The sequence below is a fragment of the Colletotrichum phormii genome, assembly GCF_030913505.1.
Source record: "Colletotrichum phormii strain CBS 102054 chromosome Unknown BDP81scaffold_10, whole genome shotgun sequence".
Lineage (NCBI taxonomy): Eukaryota > Fungi > Ascomycota > Sordariomycetes > Glomerellales > Glomerellaceae > Colletotrichum > Colletotrichum phormii.
The window spans coordinates 115125-134773 of NW_026851452.1; the positions used below are offsets into that span (position 1 = coordinate 115125).

Sequence of the window (19649 nt, forward strand, 5' to 3'; positions counted from 1 at the left end):
CGGCGGCGGTTGTAGTTGTGGTTTGTGGTGGTTGTGATGGGAATGAGAAGAACGGGGAGCGGACTCTTCTTGTCTGGAGGGTCAGGTGGGCGGGAGATGCGCTATTCATATAACACTCATCTCACACACCAACGAGGGACACCAACGAAGTATCCGTAAGAAAAGTCTAGGCCTCTCTGGCTCGGCTGCAAGGTAAGGAAGGTATGTACGCCGCACGGGGGTGGGAAGGAAGGGGGAAGAGGAGTTGGCAGATGGCAGGTTGAATCAAGGTCCTCGTCGCTTCCGTATCCGTAGACGGGGACACGAGGGGGTGGTGACTGGGCCTTGCCTTCCTTGCCCGCCTGGGCAGCCTGCCTACCTTACCTACCTTACCTGGCAGTTGCCCCTCCTTTTGCCAACCAACTAATGGGAAAACACCAAGAAATTGGCCTGTGAGAGAGTGCTGCGGTATTATCATGTCCGGTGTGTGTGTGTCAGCCCAAGGTCGCCCGCCCACCTGCCCAGCGGGAAGGGGACATCCAGGCAGGCCGGGCTGCCTTGCATCTCCGCCTTCAACTCTCTTCCACTCGGGATCGACTATCCGTAAGGTACTAAGCCACAACCAAGCCAGAGAAGCAAACCCGCCTAACAAGCACATGGACGATGAAGCTACGAATTACACTACAGCCCACAGCAGATCCGGGACGGGAGCGCCGAGATGCCAGATGGACACACATCAGAGTGGATGTGAACATGCACGGGGATGGAGAACCAGAGACTCGAGAATCGAGAAGAGAGAGAGGTAGAGAGAGGCGCATGCAAAACACAGCCTGGACGGGTCTTGTTTGACATGCAGATAGATGCAGAGTACAATCATTCGTTGAGCATTCATTGGGTAAATGGTATCTAATAGGAACTCCAATTCCCAAACTCCAGATGGACCATGCAATTCCAACCTTTGTCAAGTTCAACCCAACCAAAGCATCCCATCCTTTCCCATCCACTTCCATACAGGTTGGTTCCCTTCCCTTCCGCCCCCCCTCCCGTGCTTCAAGTCGCTCCTTCTGTGCTTCACTCCCGCCCTCGCTTGGAGAGGGGAGGTGGGAGGCTGTCACCTGGCACTTCCTTCCCATCGTGTGGCAGACAAGGGTGCGCCATTGGGCAATTGAGGCCTTATGACGCCAGCGGGCACGTCACGCCAAAAAAAATCAAGTTAAAATTCCGAGGCGGTCGACCATTCGGTACGTACTCCGTACTTTGACCGGTCACTGAGGTAGGCACGCGGCACGTCCCCTCCTACCTCCCCACTCCTCCCGGCCTCGGCCCCAAGTTTCCAACCACTCAGATGCTCAGAACAGAGAAGTTTCTCCCTCTCCAAACTTTCAAACCTTCCAAAGAGCTAAAGCTGGCAAGAGCTGGGCGACATGCTCCCTCCTTGATCGCAAACCGCCGCACCAGCAACCCCAAAGAGAAGGGGCAGAGCTTCCAGACCACTCATTCGCTCAAAACATCATAGCCGCCCTGCATCTGCACTCTCCATGCGCGTTCTGCACTGCGTCCGGCACCTGGTCCTGCCTGTCAACCTGCCCGTCAGACCGGAAAAATCAAGGATGTTGTCGTTGACACCTAGATACTCCGGGTTGTGCATCGCTTCCACTGTGACCCTTATCACCCGAAGCCCACCGATCTCAACAGCTGGGGATGCCAGACCACAACCGGGGAATCTTCCAAAACGCTTCCATCCTTTGGGTTCCCCCATCTCGGCCATCTGGGGCCACCCCTGATCGTGGGGTTTGCAGGGCTGAGCTTGTCAGATTGGATTTTATGGTGAGCTGGCAGGCCGCAGTCGCACGTCTCCGCTCCATTTCCTCTCGTCCCAACCTCTCTTCCTCGCCCAAGCGTAGCGTCTGTGTCCGGCTCTGTTCGTTGGGCTGCAAAGGGGGGAGACAATATTCCCTCCGTCTACTTGCTCTCCTCTGCAGGAAAAGGGAGCAGTTTTTCGATGCCGTATGCCGGTAGACAAGTAGCAGAGGGGCTAACTGGCCTCAAATTTCCGTTGGGCGCTCATCCCACGATGCCAAGCCGATGAACCAACACCGATTCCTAATCCATCGATCGTCTCCATCCTGCCGGCGCAGAGTGGCAGCCCAATCTTTGACCTGCCTTGGGTGAGTGTGTTTGGTGATTCCTTGCGCCCGGGGTCCTGGCTCCGGCTCGGGTGCCCCCGAGCTTCCTGGCTTCGATCCAAGGAAGTTGCACTTGTCAGACCAGGGACGTAACGTAGTGTATTACACAGTAGGCTAGGTATTGGTGTCGTGTTGTCATTCAGGTGCCGCGGTATGCGTCCTGCATCTCACGTCCGGAGGCTTCGTCGTCTATCCAGCCGCCTCGTAAAGCTTTGCTTGGCCGACATTGGTCGACTATACACGGCCCGCGGAGCATTAATGACCTCGATACCAGCATGCTGCTGGTAGCTAGGCTTCTCGGCCATGTCCCCGCCGCCATACGAAGCAGGAAACTTTGGACTGAGTCTGTCGTCGCCTCGCACTTTCCTGAGCACCCAGTCGACGAGGTGTCCCATCTCGCCCATCCAACACAGACCCAACACAATCGTCAGGATGGTCACGGGTATCGCGGTGGCCCAGTACAGCCACTGCCCGGCCTCCATGTCTCGGATGTCGCTAGAGTTCATCCCGAAGACGCTCGAGACGGCGCTCAGAGGCAAAAAGATGATGGTGACAATGGTAAAGGCATAAATCGCCTGCTCCTGGCGGTCCTTGGTCACCGCCGCGTTGTTGAGGTTCTAGTTCACCCGTTAGCGTCCCCATCCCAGAATGTAACAAGTCACAAGCGGCCTCGAACACGACTCACCGTCTGTTCCAAAACGTCTGCTTGCTCAGCATACTCTTCAAAGTCCCTGGTCCGCCTCTCCAGGAGCTGCGTGCACTCCGCCGCCAGGAGATCCCTGAAGCCAGCCGCGTCCGTGGCCGGAAGCTTGTAAAAGTCAGACACCTCTGCACTGGCAGCCATGGCCATGGGCTCCAGCAGCACCTGCACGTCTTCGTCATCGGCGGCGTGTCTGCCGCTGCTTCTGCCCATCCGCATGTGAGAAGCCTCACGGTAGTTGGCAGCGGCGACCTGAGTCCGAGCCGAACGGTGAAGCTTTGCTGCTGCTGATGACCCTTCTTTACGGGAGGCCAGGATAGAGCTAAAGACGTTGTTTTGCGCAGCGATTGTGCGATTAATCACGCTTACTTCCTGTCGCAGAAAGTTGATTCGCTGCTGGTAAGAGATATCCGACTGCCCGTTAGCAATCTCGTTTTCCTGCCCGCAATGTTAGTGCATGATACAAAGTGGAAGCCTGCAGAGTACGAGGCACTCCAAACTTACCAAGGCTCTGAGGTACTCTGAATAAGTGTCTGTAATTCCCGCATACTTTCCAGACGTGTTGGACAAGAGGCCGTAGCTCATCAGGGACACCACCTCGAGCGGGAGCACGGAAGACCGTTCCAGCAGGTTAAGATTTGACAGCCGTTCCATAACGTGCTTCATGCCGCTCTTGACCAACGCATCCGCCACTTCCAGATGGTCTTCCCACATGTGCGTCTCGTGACTCGCGTAGATCAGGCCCATGACCAGATGAAGCCAGGCGCGGATCAGCTCCAGCGGAACGTCGATATCCAACCGGTCCGTAGGTTCGGCGTGGGACAGGATGCTCTTGAAGGCGATGACGGGAAGCGCCATTTGGCGCAGTGCTTTTCTGACCGTAGGGGCATTTGCGTAGACAGCTTCACGTCTTGTCTTGTCAAGGTTGTGCGGATGAGACTCCCCCTCTGTGGCCTCGGGCTGAGGGATCTGAAGACTGTTAGCATCCATAAGGGGGTTATGAGACCAACGATAGACTTACTCTGACCAAGTTCATCACAGCACCCCAGAACCTCTCTGTAGTCGGTCCATCAAACAAAGGAGGCAAGAAGAATCGGAACAAAGAGTCAGCCGCATTGAAAATGTCAACACGCTCCTCATAGTCCTGCTTCTTCCACGACTTCTTCGTGTCCTGCATTCGCGCCCCCTGTTGCTCGAGGTACTCAAACACCTCATTCCTCGTCGACATCTCAGCCTCTAGGTACGCCCGCCGATCCGGCCCGTTGGTCTCGGCCGTCAGGAACTCCTCGACTTCGGACAGCTGTTTCTGGAGGACGATAAAGTTGGGACCTTCAAGGGGGCTGGGCGGGTTTGCTTCGGCCCAGCTGAACACGTGAAACATTTCGTTGCTCTTGTTGAACTGTCCTGGCGGGAAGCTCATCCGGTTTCCACCTGAAGATCTTGGAAGCTGTAGGCTGTTAGACGCTTGGCCAGCATTGCTGCTCAGGCCTTGTTTGAGAGGTCTCAAGATGCCGCTTGGCGGTAGTTGTGGTGGTGTACTAGAATTTTATCAATACGAGGCTCTTCCCGAAGCGAGTTTATGCATACTTACCACGTTTCCATGTTGATCACCACATTCCTACGCGAAGTCCTCGCGAACTGAAGCACCTTCCACCACCGCGCTTCCGTTAACAGACGACCATTGAAGTGGAAACGGACCGCCTTTGGCCAAAAATCGGCAAAGTGCGCAATGAAAGCGAACCAGGTGCGGCACTCCTCGAGAGGGAACGACCACAACACCGACTCGGCGTTTCGAATAAGTATCCGCCCCGTGTCTGCACCCAAGGTAGGATCTCTCGCCGGCTCAGATGTCATGGTGACGGTCTCGCCGCGCAGGGCCTCTTCGTACATGGAACCGCAGGTGATGAGCAGCGAGTTGTCCAGGACGATACACCATAGCTGTCGGATGTGGAAGCACATGTCTTTCCCTCCGTTGCCAATCTGCCGCGTCGCCTGGAGCATATCCCGCTTTTGCGAGTTCCTCGAGAACGCCGACTGCAACAGCGTTTGAGGCGGGTAAGCTCCCGGGTTTCCCGTGGCCTGAATACCCGAGTATTCCTCTAGTGAGAAGTACGGGATACACAGCCAAGTCGCGGAACGCTTCCCTGTCGCCGAGCCTTTGGCTTGGTCTCCTCCACGTTGGAGGGGGAGTTCGAGATGGCTGGGCTCCATGTGCTTCACCGTCGTGTTGCGAGCTGTGCGGACGGTCTTGGAGTAGTTCTTTCTCACATCGGAGAGAAGCTTGCGAATGTCGTTTTGCTCCGACTCGGAGAGCGCGCGCGAGATCTCATTCTGCTCAAGAGTTAGCATCCGTCGCCCAAGAAGGGTCGGTTGAGGGATGAAGACTTACGGTAAACTCGTCAAAGTTCATCATGTCTTGCTGTACATGCCTACAAAACGATTAGCAATCTGACAAAGCTCAAACATCAACGCCACTTACAGCCATCTAAACAACGACTGCCGTCTCCTCTTAGTATCATAGACAACATCCAAAGCAGCCGAATGCACGCCGCCCAGAACGCCCTCACCAGTGTACGTTGACTGATACACATGAAGCGCCCTGCTCAACGGCGGCTCCTCCCCCCTCAACGTAGAATCATCCGAGAACGGGATATCCAAGTCAGACCCGTCATCATCCCTAGCCGGGTCGGACGACGAGTGCGCCGGGTCAAAGGCATACACTTTGCCCGACGTCTCCTCCAAGTCAACCCAGTCCTCAACCTCCTCGACGGGAGTGAGGTACTCCTGGCCCATAAAATTAGGCGGCATCGGGAATCCGTCCAGGTCAAAGCTCTGCTCGTCCGACTCCGTCTCCTCGTTGGCGATGATGGACGGCACAGGCACAATTTCAGGTTCTTCCGGTGGCGTCTGCTGCCTCGTCTGCATCTGCGCCTCTTCTGGTATCGCCGCGGGGAAGATGATGTTCTGCTGCTGGGTGGTGGCGGTGGTGGTGGTAGTGGGCATATCATACACCACAGGAACAGAAAGCGGCGTTTTGGCCTGTCTTCTAGGAGCATATGACTCGAAGGGTGACGCAAAGCGTTCTAGCGGTGATGCGAACCGCTCCAAAGGCGACTGAAATCGCACAAACGGCGAAACGACCCTCTGGCTCCTCTGACTCCGTTGACTCCTCTGCCGTCCCGGGGCTCTGGGCGGCGGTGTAGGCGGCACGGGCTCGTAGATGGGATCTCCCTTGCGGAACTCTTCGATGAGCTGGACGAGGTGCGCAGTCTGGGCTTCTCTGCTGCTGTACTGGCTCCTGAGGCTCTGGGCTGAGGCTCTGCTACTGTTGCTGTAAGGGAAGAGGGACTGGCCTCGTCGGCGAGGAGGTTGTGGTGAAGGTTCGTACTGTGACATCGTGAAGGGTTTGCCCGCAATAGCTAGGTATAACACTGTGGGTGGCCTTGCTTGTTTCCGTGCCGTAGCACCGTGTAAAGTCTGTCGTTTGGTGTAAGTGCCGTTTGGGAGGGGTTTCCCTTGGACCCTGGTATTAATCGAGTGGTGATAATAGTTTTCCTTCTCCAAACGGCAAGGTGGTATTGGATATCCTTTAATTATCGATAGATTGCAAATAAGCGAACGCCTCTTTAGATCGGCGGCGCCTCCGAAACCAAGATGCACCACTTATTAAATAGAATGCTTGCAATAATTCTAGTAGCAGCAAATCACCATGGCAAAATGCTACCCAGCCCGGCCGAAAACCACCAGCCACCCGGTGTCACAATTGAGGGGAGGCAGGGCCGACACTAACACGGGGGCTCGCAAGCGCCATTGCCCATCACCTCAGTTACTGCCGTTACTGCCATGGCGCCAGTCTGAGCGCTGGGCTCGCTGGTGGCTTTCTAGGAGGCGCCACGGCAGGTACAGAGCTGTGGAAGGCCAAGCAAACGCCAGGAACCGTCAACCACTGCAGATTCCCACCCAACTTACGCCGCACAGAGGATGGAGACCACGTTTAGCGGCGGTGGTTCTCTGCCCCGCCATCTTCAGCGGTGAAAGGACGGGAGGCCCCAGCTTGCAAAATGAGCCTAATTCGGCACCAACGCGCTGGGCCCAGCCACTGCCGGGGCGACGGTGCAGGTGCCTTCCCTGTAGCTCAGATTGAACCTCATCTCACTCTTCACTGAGCATCTCATCCTTCACGGCAAAGATTCTCACGTTCACGTCGCGTCATGTGCTGCTTCGTGTGTGCTCAGATCTCTTCTTATTAGTGTCCTGATGATGTCTCGCCAAGGACGAGAGTATCTGAGTCTTTTTCATGCATCCGAGTATCCGTAAACCGTGATCCCTAGACTCCAGACTCGCAAACCAGGGGGTATCGTGAAATGAACCTGTCCCAGAACCGAAAACCGAAAGGGTATCTTCTTTTCCATAACCATAACCGTAACCGTAACCGTGGCCGACCATGCCAAAGACAAGAAAATAAAGCAAAACAAGCAAGCAGAAGTATCCGTCCGTTGTGTTCGGCTTTCATGAATGAGTACCTCCTTCGAGGTCACACTTCCAGACATAAACGTCGTGATAATATAAGCAAAGAAAAGTCGTCAGGTGCCAAAGAACTCATGACTTCTCGTCCATTCGAGTCGAAGCATCGGTCCAGAAGGTCCAATGTGCGATATGGTTTGAGCAAGCCAAGTTATCTGTTCGTCCACCAGCCCCTGCCGCGGGGACACAAGCAAAGTCGAAAGCCACAATGATGGAGAGTCGTAATCGTAACAAGAAGAAAGAAGTTGGTCTTCGATGTCGAGAGACAAAAGTCCGCGACCGCGTTGCCAAAATGAAGTAATCCGACTTGAGGCACGGTAGCGAAATGGTCGATATCCCAAGTGAATCTCAAAAGTCGATGAGTATCCGGCGAAGGCAAGAAAAGGCTAAACCATCCAAGTGAGAAGACATCCAAAGCTCGTTGCTTAGTCGGTTGAGACTGCCATTCTAGCCAGTGAACGGGTAGCCGGGATCAAGACCGCAGCCAGAAAGACGGAGGCACATCTCCTCGACGGACTCCTGATATAACGGAACATTGGCGGGACCAGACACGGCAGGACGCGAAGACGGGCCAGCAGGATCAATAGGCTCTTCGTAGAAGAAGCGGCTCTCGTCAACCTTCTCCTCAGCCCACTCCATATTCTCGTCGAAGATCTTCGGGAAGTCAGGAAGCAGACCCTCGTAGTAGAACTCCTCCCACTCGGAACGCCAGGGGAACGGAAGACCCTCCCAGAGGCTCTGGGTCAGATTGAAGCTAGGCTGCCGGCGCATGAAGGGGAGCACGACGGTCGCCAGCTTGGCAAAGGCCACCTTCATGGGCTTGAGCTCCTCGTCTTCCATGGGGTTGTCGAGGTACAGATGAACAAGCGCCATCCGGAAGGGAATCTCGAATCCTGCCAACTTTTGGAACTCGCTGATCTGGTAGTAGAAGTAACGGCCGCCGAATGCGACGCGGTACATCTCGTAGGCCTCCTCCATGTTGTCAAGCTGGGTCTTGAGCATTGACGAGACGCCGAAGCGATGCGCCGGGCCGTAGAACATGACGTTGTTGATGATGGGTCGGGTGTCCCAAATACAATCACGGGTCACTCGATGGCCGGGGAGATCTGTCAGGATTCAAATTAGACATGAATTGAGGTAGGAAGTCACGGTAGTTACTTACCACCGTTATAGATGTAGAAGATGACCGGGCTGAGGTACGGCATCGCGCAGTCACTGAGGTCGAAGTAGGTCTTGCCGTTCTGTTCATGAAGCGAAATAAATTAGAAAACTTCGAGAATATCATCGAACAGAAGAGTAAGCTTACCTCGTCGGCAGGGGGAAGGAGCTCCGCCAACTTGGGCGCCTCTGAGATGACGATGTCGCGATGACATCCGATCGTCGTGCCCTCTCGGACACGGAGGAACAAGGTATGAGTCTCCCTATTCAGGAGGAGCCTAGAGTAGGAGGAAAAGAAAAAAGTCAGTGATGTTTGTTTTTTTTCGCTTCGCGATGGGCTTGATGCTTACCCAGCGCGGTGGTCTCGCTCAAGCGAGGCGATCATGGCTCTTCTGAGCGCCTCGTCCTTAGCCGAAGCCTCGGACGAGGCGACAGTCCCCTCTTCTTCGGTCGGGGTCGGGATTGCCAGTCCCTTCCCCTTGTCTTCCTTCTCCTCGTCCGCCGGGAGAGGAACGTCGGCCGCGTCAATGGCAGCAGAATCAACAGCCGCAGCAGCTGCCGTCGAAGATGAGCCGACCACCGAAATGGCCGGAATCTCCGGCAGCAGCCACTGACGAGCTGCCTCCTCCGCCGCCTTTTTCGCAGCGAGCTTCTCCTGTCGCTTCTGGTTGCCCATCTCGGCAGTGTCGTCGGTGGTGGTGGTGGCGGCGGTATAACGCTTGAGAATCGTGATAGTTGGAGGAGAAGAGGAAGATGGGTTGCTCCCCCTCAAAAGGGAAGAGGCAACACCAAATTCCTCCTTCCCCCCCACCACCGAGACGGGGCCAGAAGAAGAAGAAGGGCGAGGGCAGGGGCTTTCAGCCCGTGAGGCTGCAATACTCCGCTCCTCTTCCTCCTCCTCCGTATATCCCATGAGGGATGGGAAGTCGGCGGCAGAGGGCGGAGGGGGACCCGGGCTGGTGGATTGGTCGGCCAAGACCTCTCGGCGCAGAGGACTGGGCTTGGGCGTCGTGCCAGTGGCGGCGATCTGGGCCCATGAGCGAGGGGCCATTGTGGTGGTGGCAATGGTGACTAGTGACTGGTGACTGTTTGTGAAGAGCGCGCAAAGGGTAAAGCAACTGAATGAGTATTAGTAATTTGAAAGCATAGGTGAGATGGGAAAATGCAATTAATGTCTTACGGGTATAAAATGTGGTGAATGGTTGGTGGTGATGTTGCTGCGCGAAGAAAAAATAAGATCAAACAGAGGTGAAAGGAAAAGGGAAAGAGAAGGGCCTGGGTAGGGCGTCAGGAAATACCTCTTTTTGCCAATAGCCCTAGACTGCAATGAAGCGGAAGGTGCCTCCTCTCACACCGGCTATGACCGGTTTGGAAGTATTCAGGTGATGGTGAAGTGCGTATTCCAGTCTCGGTTGTTCATCCTTCACTTCACTTCATCTCACCCAGGTGTCCAGGTGAGGCACTAATGGGATGAGTCACACCTACCTCAAGAGATGTGAGCAGCAAAATGGCACCGAAGGTTTTAAAGGGGATCAAAGATAGTGAACAATGGATCTGGTATGATGAACTGGACTCTCCCGAGCTGACAAGAGCTTGCTTGTTCCCAAACAATCTCTTTCTCCTTGAGGATCTTCATCCCAAGGTCATCCAAACCTGAGCTGGGGAATTTGAAAGGGAAACCTAGTATAGGATATGTAGAACTCTCACATCTACCATACTCCAGGGCCCTATTCAATATACCACAGATCGCGGGGAGGAACTTGGTCTCTTTACCTCTTAAGAGCACCAAGCAGCCAGAGGCTTCGCTGAAAGCCAGACCAACAGGCGGCAACGTCGCACAAGAGAACAGCCGTTGACGATTGCCTGTTATCTAACAAAGGCTCGAAGTCTTTCGTGGTTATTTGTTCAAGACAAACCGCATAAATGTCTAGGGCATTTGTCAATCTTGGGTGTCACTTTCCATGTCTGACCAATGGGATACTCAAAGACTAAGCTGAAGCAAAGAACAAGCACTGGAAATATATCCCCCGCAAATTCATAGCTTCAATTGCTTGCATGAGATTAACTTAAGCCACTTCCGTTCCCGCTGCAAGGGGTATTCCTCCGATGGTGCCTAGGCGCGTAGAAGATTCCTCGAAGGGGTCACCGCTCAGAGCCAACGATGCTTCCTTCTTTTCGTTTGACGAACATCATGACCTGCATGACCAATGGGGAGATTGAGTCGACTGAGACATCGAGGACAGCCAAGGGGAGAATCGATGTAGGATAGGCCTCGTCAGGGACAAAACGACGTTGAGCAGGAAGCCATGTGGTTGGTCGTCTTACATAAGCGGCCCATAAGGACCTTTTGAAAAGGTCCGGCCGAAATCGAAGGAAGTAGGTCCCGTCCTCTTCCCTTCCGCAACAACTCATGTCTGTACAAGCTCGCGGGTCCTAAATATATGGGGCATAGGCGATATAAGGTGAAAACTGACAATGGAAACTAACCATGCGGTCCATCCCTAGCCCCGGCCTCAAACCAAACCCGAGTCGTGCTAGCTGTCAATTGAGTTTCATGCCAAGCTCTTCAACGGCCCGCCGATCTCCACGGAATTCGATTCCGTCACCATTCCCCCCCTCCCGTATGGTGCCTTGTGTGTGGGGGCCAACTGCAGCCCACGGACGGATTGCAGCTCTCTCCTTGGGCCCGAAAGCGTCGGCCACCGGTTTCCTCATTTGAATAAATGGGGAACGCGGCATCATGATCAGGTCCGAGAAACGTAGCTTCAACCCCTAGATATCGATCAGGATTAAAAGACACATAAGCCCCAGCGACGAGCTGCGATCATTCGGGATGTATCGGCAATCGATTTCAAGAAAGACGAGACGAACGACGACATCAACCACTTGAAGCCAAGCTCTTCGGTTCTCCCAAAGTCAACTTACACGAACTACTTCAGACTCAACCAAAATCAAAATGAGCTCCACACAAGGCAACAGAGCCCTCTGGCTCTCATCATACTCCAAACCCCTCGAGGTAATCGACCTCCCCATCCCAGACGCCCCCACGGGCACAGTCGTCGTCAAGATCCTCGCGGCGCCAATCGTGCCCTACACGCACCTAGCCCACACCGGCAAGCTCCCACAGCTCAACGTCCACCCGCCCTTCGTCCCGAACCCCAACGCAATCGGCCGCGTTCACGCCGTCGGCCCGGATGCCGTGCGCGTCAAGCCGGGCGATCTAGTCTACGTTGACGCCACTACCCGTGGCCGCGACGACCCTGTTAATGTCATGGTCATGATCGGTCATCTCGGCGGCGTGGGCGACGCGGGCCAGAAGCTGATGAAGGAGTGGCGTGATGGCTCGCTGCAGCAGTATCAAAAGGTTCCTCTTGAGAATGTCTACCCACTGGATGAGAAGCGTCTTATCGGTGAGCTGGGATATGACTTTGCGGCGTTGAGCTCTATTGCGCATTACTCCGTTGCCGCTGGCGCCCTCCTCGAGGCAGCGGACATCAGAGTAGCTGAGACCGTGGTCATCGGACCCTCTGGTGGCTCCTTTGGCGGTCTAGCTGTCGAAGTCGCTCTCACCGTCGGTGCAAACGTCATCGCCCTGGGCCGCAGCGAATCGAAGCTCGCAGCGATGCGTACCAAGCTCGGTGATAACCCGCGCCTAAAGACGGTGGTAATGACGGGCGACACCGACACCGACGCCCAGGCGATCCTCGCAGCCACTCCCAACCGCGCCGGAGCGGACGTCTTCAACGACTGGACACCCGGTGAGCTCAAGAACCCGCCGTACCTCGAGGCCGCTGTTCGCACACTGAAGCGTGAGGGGCGAGTGATTCTCAGTGGCGGCGCGAGCGAGACACTGGCGATACCGTATGCCGTGTTTGGGCTTAAGAACCTGAAGTTGATAGGCAAGTGGATGTGCGAGCGGCCGACGCTGTTGCAGCTCGTTCGCATGGTTGAGGGAGGTCAGTTGAGGATCGGAAGGGAGAGCGGGGCGGTGATCAAGGTGTTTTCTCTGGATGAGCATCATGAGGCGACGGAGTTTGCCAAGGACAATGGTGGATGGAGGAACTACACAGTCATTGCTCCTAACGTGGAGTGAGGTTGTCCTTTAAGTAATGGTGTCTCTGCTTCGGTCTGCTGACCACTGTGTTAGATAGACCATCATTTCTGGCATATAAGAATACTTCATCACGTACACGCTTCCAAACTGGTACTACAAAATAAAATGCATATCCCGTAGAATACCGAAACCAGCTCGGTCATTAAACCCTCGACCACAAGGAATAAAAAGTACGTGGTGGCCGCCCTCAAAAGGGTGTTTGGGCAACCCTGTAGTTCTAAGACCCTAATGAAGTGCCTCTTTTGGCCTGTCCATAAAAGTAACCCAGAAACTGTAAACTCTAGCTTTTCGTCGACCTTGGTAGACTTACAATGGTTCCTAACTATCCAGGTCTGGCACCGTCAAGGTTGAAGAAGATGGCAGTATGACCAAGAAGACATGGGTCGCGGGCGCAAGAACAGGATTGGTCAATTGGTCAATCCCGTCTCTTCATGATTGGCCAAATATCCCCGGTCTTGTCCATGTGTTGGAGCGTCTTCCCCCACGCGCGGACGTTGCGGCCACTTGCATCTAGGGTTTCAGTTTAACCGGCGTGACCGACCTGCTCTTCATGTTGGAAGTGCTGGAGATAAGACGAACCGAAAGAGCGGCTCATCGATTCTGAATGAGCTCACATCTACTCATTTCTATCGAAAAAAACACCTCCTATATCGTCGGTTCAAGATGGTGTTCTCGTAAACTCGTTACAGGCGATCAAGTGTAGATAGATACTCGTATCGTTTCTTACATTCCGTTCACTTGTCTCTCATGTTAGTGCATTTGCGGCGAGCTGCTCAACGTGAACTTCATGTCGGGACTTCACCTTACAACCAGTCTCTAGGCATCGCCGAACATAAATATGACTACAGATAATCTATGATGAATGTATCTACAGCCCGGAACGTCCATTCTCGTCACTCATCACATCTCAGTAAGAGTAAGGTGAGATTCAACCGAACTGACGGTCAGTGCGTCGGCCGCGGGTAGTGAGATTAAGCCCGCAGTGATGGCTCCCGGCCGTTCACTAACGCGTGTACCTGGGTGAAGATCCCTGCTCCCGCTCCAGCATGACAAGGAGAGGGGCTGTTTCTTGAGGGGGACCTTACTGGGCTGCCACGCTGCCTGAGGTACGGAGTACCTTGGTAGACTTGGGGTGCAGGCACGTTGGCCCGCACCTGCTGAATCACCGGTGTCGAGTGGACGCCTCGGGAAATAGAGGTACCCAAGTACCGCCAAAAGGTCCCCGCCGTGCCTGCCAATGCCTCTGAACCTTCTGAATTGGGCGGCAGGAAGGGGCGAACCAAAGGAAGCGATCCTTCCTTCCCCAACCAGCCAACCGGTGAGTGGCAAGTACCTTAATTCCAACCTTAGGTAACCTTCAAGCGGCTGCTCGATATCTCCCACGCTCATCTCGCTTTCTTTTGACTACATCTCTTTCTCAGGCCGACCGTCGTTGGCTTTTTGGACGGCAAACGTCCAGTCTCCGCCGCACAACAACGGAAGGGGCGAGTAGACGACGGTTTGCTGACTTCTGGCAATTGCTACTGCATTACTTCGGCATCTTACACCAACCGCACACGCGACACACCAACGATTCTCAGCGCCCAGGATCCGTCATATTGCGACGCGATTCACTGGCCGTGGCACACCTTGCATTTACTTGCTGCATCATCGGTACCGCATGAGCATTACATTTTGCTATCGCTACAGAAGTTGCCCGTCAGAATTACTCATACCTCTTCATCGCTTTGGTAAGCAACTTATCTCGCCTCGGCCTCTTCGGACACTGTTTGTTCATCTCATCCCAGTAGCTGAAACTCATCATGGCGGACAACACATCCACCCCCGCCGACCCGATGGCCGCAGCCTCGAATGCCATGATGGCCTCCATCCAGGACTACATTCGCACCGCCGTCACTACAGTGGTTGCAAACATCCCGAACGCAACCCAGCCTGCCCAACTCGCGGCCCTTCAGAGTCGTCTCGACACTGCCAATCAGGAGAACTCTGAGATGAAGGAGAAGATCAAGCAGATTGAGAGTAAGAAGTCCGCTCGCCACAGTCACAAGCGCATGTTTCTTTCCTATCCATTAGCTTAAGTACAATACTGACATCGAACAAGCAGGCGAGCGAGACACTGTCAAGTCTGCCTTCTCTTCTTACTTGGGCTTTCCCCTCCCAGACCCTAAGCTTTCCCGCCATTCGCACAGCAAGAGCACCAAGTTCCCCCAGTTTCAGAAGTTCCCTGTCGAGATCCGCATGAAGATCTGGAAGCTCGCTCTCCCTGCCGGACGCATTTTCGACCTCTCCAACGTCGATGCCCATTTCTCTCGCGTTCTCAGAGCCCCCATCGCCAACAACAACGGCGCGCCTAACCCGGCCTTGGTCTTGCGCCAGGCCTCGGGCCTTACTGAGATGAGCGTGAGCGCCCACAAGACGCCCAAGCTTCGACTTGCCTGCAAAGAGGCTAATAAGGCATTTCTCGAGGCGGGCGGCTTTGAGTTCGGCTTGTTCGGCGGCCCATACAAGGGTCTTTGGTTCAACTATTCCGAGGACATCCTCTTTGTCCGTGAGGAGCCTCGTACCTGGACCAACCTTGACATGTCACGCATCGTCCGTGTCGCTTTCCCGCATAATAGATTTATGTGCAAGGCTGACGCTACCGCAAAGATGGACATTGCTCTCGATCACTTCACCTCCTGCAAGGAGGTCATCCTCATGCAGACCATGGAGTGGGATATCCGCTCCTGTCTGGCAAGCCCTCGCCTGCCCGCCAAGCTATTCCCGCTGCAGGAGGCCGATCCGATTGGCACCCACGACTACCCGAAGGAGCTCTCTGAGGATGTTGGTAGCGTCGCAACCTGGGGCGATGTCAAGCGCATTGTTGGCCAGATCTGGGAGGACCACGTCGTCAACGTGAAGCATCTCAGCCCCGGTCGCGTTCCCAAGTTCTCCGGAATTGAGGTACTTAAAGCTCGCCCGAGCTACTTTGACTAGAGGCCAAGACGGAGAAGGTAGCTTGGATGATTTTCTGGTTGGCCTTTGATGATTCATGCAGGATTTGGCATGTACCATATTCCGGTACACTTTCCATTGGGAGAAGGGGCGTTGGGTTTGGTTTCTCCTTCGTACAATAGCTAGTCACCTACCAATTGATATCCACGAGGTCTTCGGAACATAAACTTTCGTGCCTATGGCTGTTATTGCCAGCAAACAGGCTTGATGAATGAGTTTCATGATGTTAATCTTCTCCGGACTGCGAGCCCTCATACACACATTCCTTTGTAGAGTGATATGGATGGACCATGAAAACTAGGTCGCTTTCACTCGTCACTGGCATCGCTCCGAAGAAAACATGAATGCCATACCCTTCTCGATAAGCTATCTGGGCCTTGTTGATGAGACTTCGGACTGTTCTCTCTGCCTACCTCCTCCCTCCATCTGTCATATACGTCTCTGCTCTTGGCTCCATGCCTTTGCGACGATCAAATGTCGAGAACCTTCAAGTCTATATTTATTTATGCAAAGTCGTCTTCAACAACCAAGCTCCCTTTCCACACTATTCTCTCCCTCTCTGATATTCCATATGAAACTGACTGAAGAGATGGGTGGGTATTAAAAGAAGGGACGTATAAGTGCCAGAATAGCTGTTTAGAATCCTCCCGGTCGTCCCGCTTCCTGAAGACCTAAAAGAGTCGTTCAGGATCATCCCGGTTGTCTCCCTTTCTGAAAGCCTCCACGGCCTCCAGGATCAAGGTTCCCTTGTATATGCCTGGCTTGCCGGCGTTTGCGAGAATCTTCCCCTCTCTCGTCTTCAACAGCATGTCCCTAAGCTCAGCCCAGGTGAGGTAGTTCCTCCCGTCCAACTACGGAAATCTGGCCGCTATGATGTTCTCTATGCCAAGCGTTTGGGCGATAATATCATCATCCCTCACGGCTCGAAACACCGAAAGCTTCCTCGGGAGCTCATCCATGTGGACAGATGCAATGGGACAACGGCTGTCGATATACAGCGCGACGACGAGATGGCGGCATGCAGCAAAACTCTCATTCTCAAATCCGGTCTCCAGGAATACATCCAGGGCAACTTCGATAGAGATGATTGTCTTTTCCGAGGCCTTCAACTCTGTCTGGTACCACTGTTCCAAGGTCGCATAGTAGATCGCGTCCTGGGTGTCGTTGAACCACAGACCGCGAATGTTGGTGTTACGGAAGCAGCCAAAGGTGAAGTGGCCCACCGACATGCAGGCCTCATATGCTTCCTTGCACGCCTCTCTGACGCGGGGAGGAGAGTACTCGTGCAAGAAGCGAGTCGGCTTGTCAAAGGACCAGTACTCGGCCATGTTATCCGGCTCGTAAATCCGTGGAGAGGGTAGGGCCGAGAGCCAGATTTTCCGTCGAATCTCAGCAGGGAACTTCTTGAACTGAGGGAGTTCCATTGCTCCGATGTATACTAGGTGGGAATGGTCCTTTGTACGTAGTTAGTAATCGTCATTTCTCTTATTAAAAAAACAAAGGAGAATTAGTCTTCTGACAGCCTGGGGTAGGTAGCTTACCCGTGGTGGGCACTTAATTGACCTTGATGAACTCTTCTTTGGTAAGGTCAGCTTTGATCTTGGAGAGTGAATAGATTCCATGCAACGACTGACTTCCTACCACCCCGTGTCAGACTCTAGCAGAAGCAGCCTCGACCGTTCCTAACCAGAGATGGTAAACGAGTACGAGCTGAACGAACAAGTCTAGAGGTCGCTTATACTTGAAGAATAGCGCTAGTGTCCAAGAGATGGTGGCTTTGATGAACCACGGCAGGGAGCGCATGAGCAGAAGGCACCTTTCCTGTCGTTACGGGGGCCGACTTGACAATCTTCGCACTATCATTTGCCTTGAGCCAAAGGCTCTCGCCATCCAGTAGCGTTACACACTTCCAGTCCCTTGTCTTGCTGGAGGTATAGTCGTATGGAATGTCAAGTTATGTCAAAGAATTGAGAGGAGCACACACGGCCTAGGTTGATAGCATAAAAGCTGGAGCGGGAACTATCATTGACTTGATGACTAGGGCCTTCATCTCCCTCAGTATCGTTAGACCGGGTATGTGTAGCCATCTACCTATTTGATGAAGGCAACGAAAAAGCGACCCTGACGGCTCATGATTGTAGGAGACCCTTGACTTATGTATCTCTCATGAAAATCCGCCTCCAACGAGAACCTCACTCCATGACGCGAGGCTTGCGGAAGACCTCCACGGCACGAAACCCGACCAGTTTCTTGAAGGAGCTGCCCGCGCTCTCGTAGAGCACCTTCTCCAGTTCGAGTTGGTGTTCACCCCAGGTCTTCAGCAGGCCTTCATCCCAATCGTCCAAGTCCACCAGCTCAGCGCAGACGCGCTCGTGATCTTTGATGTCGTAAAAGACTGGCTGAGTAGTCTCCAACTCGTAATGACTCGGTGCTCTACTCTTCACGATAGGAGCTCCGCGGGGCTGGTAGGCAATTTTCAAGTTGTCGCAGCCGTAGCAAGCGCCCGAGAGGACGTCTCTGCACTTATCCGGGTTGAGGACGATCGTGTCTCCGATGATGAGGTTTTTTACATAGAGGTTCAGACCCCGCCACTGGGAAAACCTGGAGATGTAGATAGCGTCGAGCTTGTTGTTGTACCAAATCGATCTCATCGTTCCGCGGGCCAAGTCGTCCTCATAGTAGCCGAAGCGGAACTGGCCTGCCTTCATGCAGTAGTCGCGTGCCTCTCGATTGACTTCTCTGAGAGTCGGAGGCGCCCAGTGCTAATAGAATTGAACGTGTCTTGGGTCATAGAACATGTAATCTCCATATGTCTTCGGTTCGTAGATTCTACCAGGCGGGAGGCACAAATCCCAGATTTTATGCTTCAGCTCTTTGGGGAGTCGATTGAAGTAGCAAGTGCGATCTCTCGCGGCTTGGCTAACAGTCAGAAAATTTCATGGAGGACGGGGAGGAGGTTAAATACCTGGAGTACTAGCACGAGGAACGTTTCCGGTGTTCTTGATGGAAGCGACAACTTTGTTTGTGGCCAACAAGAGGAGGCCAATTGCTTCATTGCGGAATTCCAAGCCTTGCTCGACGTTGGCTTGCGCAATTACGGCTGTGGCCAACAACAGCGAGCCATGCATGTTTCTGTTGGAAAGGGTTCCAGACTTGTCAAGTTTGGAAGACACCTTGCTTGCTGCCTTCAATAGGCTGGCGATGGCGGTATGTTGCTTGTCGAGCTCCTGGAAGGAAGAGATGATGGTGCTCGTGGAATACAATATGCTAGAGATCAGCTCGTCCTCATTTCGAAAAACCTCGATCTGTCCATCAGGCTCAGGTTGCAAGTCGGAGGTCATCTTGATGGCCTTGGCGTCCGAGTCGCGGTAGTTGATGCAATTTTCTCTTCCCACCTCGAGGGTAGTGATGTTGTCGAGATTCGAGGGTCTTCGAATGAAAGAAATTAGGGTTCAAATCTCTGGAACTGTTTCCACCGGCCATGGTGAAATGAATATTCTTTCTTTGAAGCGGCGGGACTTGGATCGATCGTCGATAAGTGTGAACACTCATGGCGAAAAGGGCCAGTATCAAGCGGGGACAGTTGTCCCCTAGATTGCAGGCCACCAAATCCGTTCCGCTTTTATCAGATATCATCATTGGAAGTTTCGAGATAAGGCCAAAAGTGAATTAGAATGTAATGTCTTGTCTTCTGACAAGGAGAATGAGGTTAACAGCTTTTGTTGCCATGTGAAGTGGGCTGCCCTTGAGAGTTCCTCCACGCTGATAGCTAGGTTGGAAGCCCTTGACTTCAACCAAAGCCAGTCTCTCAAGGTGAGTTATGTCTATCAACACCACTTGGAGTGTGTATTCTGATTCCTGAACTGGAAAGAGGTAGATCCGAGATGTGCCTGCCTTCTCCTGAAGTCCTGCACACTTTTCCTACCAACCTACTTGACTTACCCTCCCCAGCCCCACCCTCTACATTCTCATTCTCTTCACTCTTACCCTCACA

General features: G+C 53.7%; 7 protein-coding genes across 7 annotated transcripts; 2 read left to right on the forward strand and 5 right to left on the reverse strand.

Moving 5' to 3' along the window:
- Positions 1-437: 437 nt before the first annotated feature.
- BDP81DRAFT_22735 (uncharacterized protein) lies at positions 438-1396 on the reverse strand. The gene is made up of 2 exons (XM_060582832.1): positions 642-1396; positions 438-590 (listed from the first exon to the last, which is right to left on the reverse strand). Exons 1-2 carry the CDS (start codon positions 1110-1112, stop codon positions 552-554), a joined length of 510 nt encoding a protein of 169 aa, XP_060445039.1. The 5' UTR covers positions 1113-1396; the 3' UTR covers positions 438-551.
- A 936-nt stretch (positions 1397-2332) lies between these two features.
- Positions 2333-6261, reverse strand: BDP81DRAFT_319234 (uncharacterized protein; the record flags this gene model as incomplete). Its single annotated transcript, XM_060584418.1, has 7 exons — positions 2333-2782; positions 2851-3303; positions 3370-3834; positions 3887-4403; positions 4457-5196; positions 5255-5294; positions 5345-6261. The coding sequence occupies 7 exons, from the start codon at positions 6259-6261 to the stop codon at positions 2333-2335; spliced, it is 3582 nt and encodes a 1193-aa protein (XP_060445040.1).
- Positions 6262-7836: 1575 nt separating this feature from the next.
- On the reverse strand, positions 7837-9598 carry BDP81DRAFT_449473 (uncharacterized protein; the record flags this gene model as incomplete). Its single annotated transcript, XM_060592415.1, has 4 exons — positions 7837-8495; positions 8552-8630; positions 8696-8825; positions 8898-9598. 4 exons carry the CDS (start codon positions 9596-9598, stop codon positions 7837-7839), a joined length of 1569 nt encoding a protein of 522 aa, XP_060445041.1.
- A 1461-nt stretch (positions 9599-11059) lies between these two features.
- Positions 11060-12872, forward strand: BDP81DRAFT_427614 (chaperonin 10-like protein). The gene has a single exon (XM_060590360.1). The coding sequence runs from the start codon at positions 11504-11506 to the stop codon at positions 12638-12640; it is 1137 nt and encodes a 378-aa protein (XP_060445042.1). The 5' UTR covers positions 11060-11503; the 3' UTR covers positions 12641-12872.
- A 1110-nt stretch (positions 12873-13982) lies between these two features.
- On the forward strand, positions 13983-15851 carry BDP81DRAFT_406333 (uncharacterized protein). Its single transcript, XM_060588971.1, has 3 exons — positions 13983-14391; positions 14449-14710; positions 14766-15851. The coding sequence occupies exons 2-3, from the start codon at positions 14464-14466 to the stop codon at positions 15635-15637; spliced, it is 1119 nt and encodes a 372-aa protein (XP_060445043.1). The 5' UTR covers positions 13983-14391; positions 14449-14463; the 3' UTR covers positions 15638-15851.
- A 475-nt stretch (positions 15852-16326) lies between these two features.
- Positions 16327-17079, reverse strand: BDP81DRAFT_394132 (uncharacterized protein; the record flags this gene model as incomplete). The annotated part of the gene is made up of 2 exons (XM_060587907.1): positions 16327-16506; positions 16576-17079. The coding sequence occupies 2 exons, from the start codon at positions 17077-17079 to the stop codon at positions 16327-16329; spliced, it is 684 nt and encodes a 227-aa protein (XP_060445044.1).
- A 768-nt stretch (positions 17080-17847) lies between these two features.
- BDP81DRAFT_394133 (uncharacterized protein) lies at positions 17848-18996 on the reverse strand (the record flags this gene model as incomplete). The annotated part of the gene is made up of 2 exons (XM_060587908.1): positions 17848-18353; positions 18621-18996. 2 exons carry the CDS (start codon positions 18994-18996, stop codon positions 17848-17850), a joined length of 882 nt encoding a protein of 293 aa, XP_060445045.1.
- Between the last annotated feature and the right edge of the window lie 653 nt (positions 18997-19649).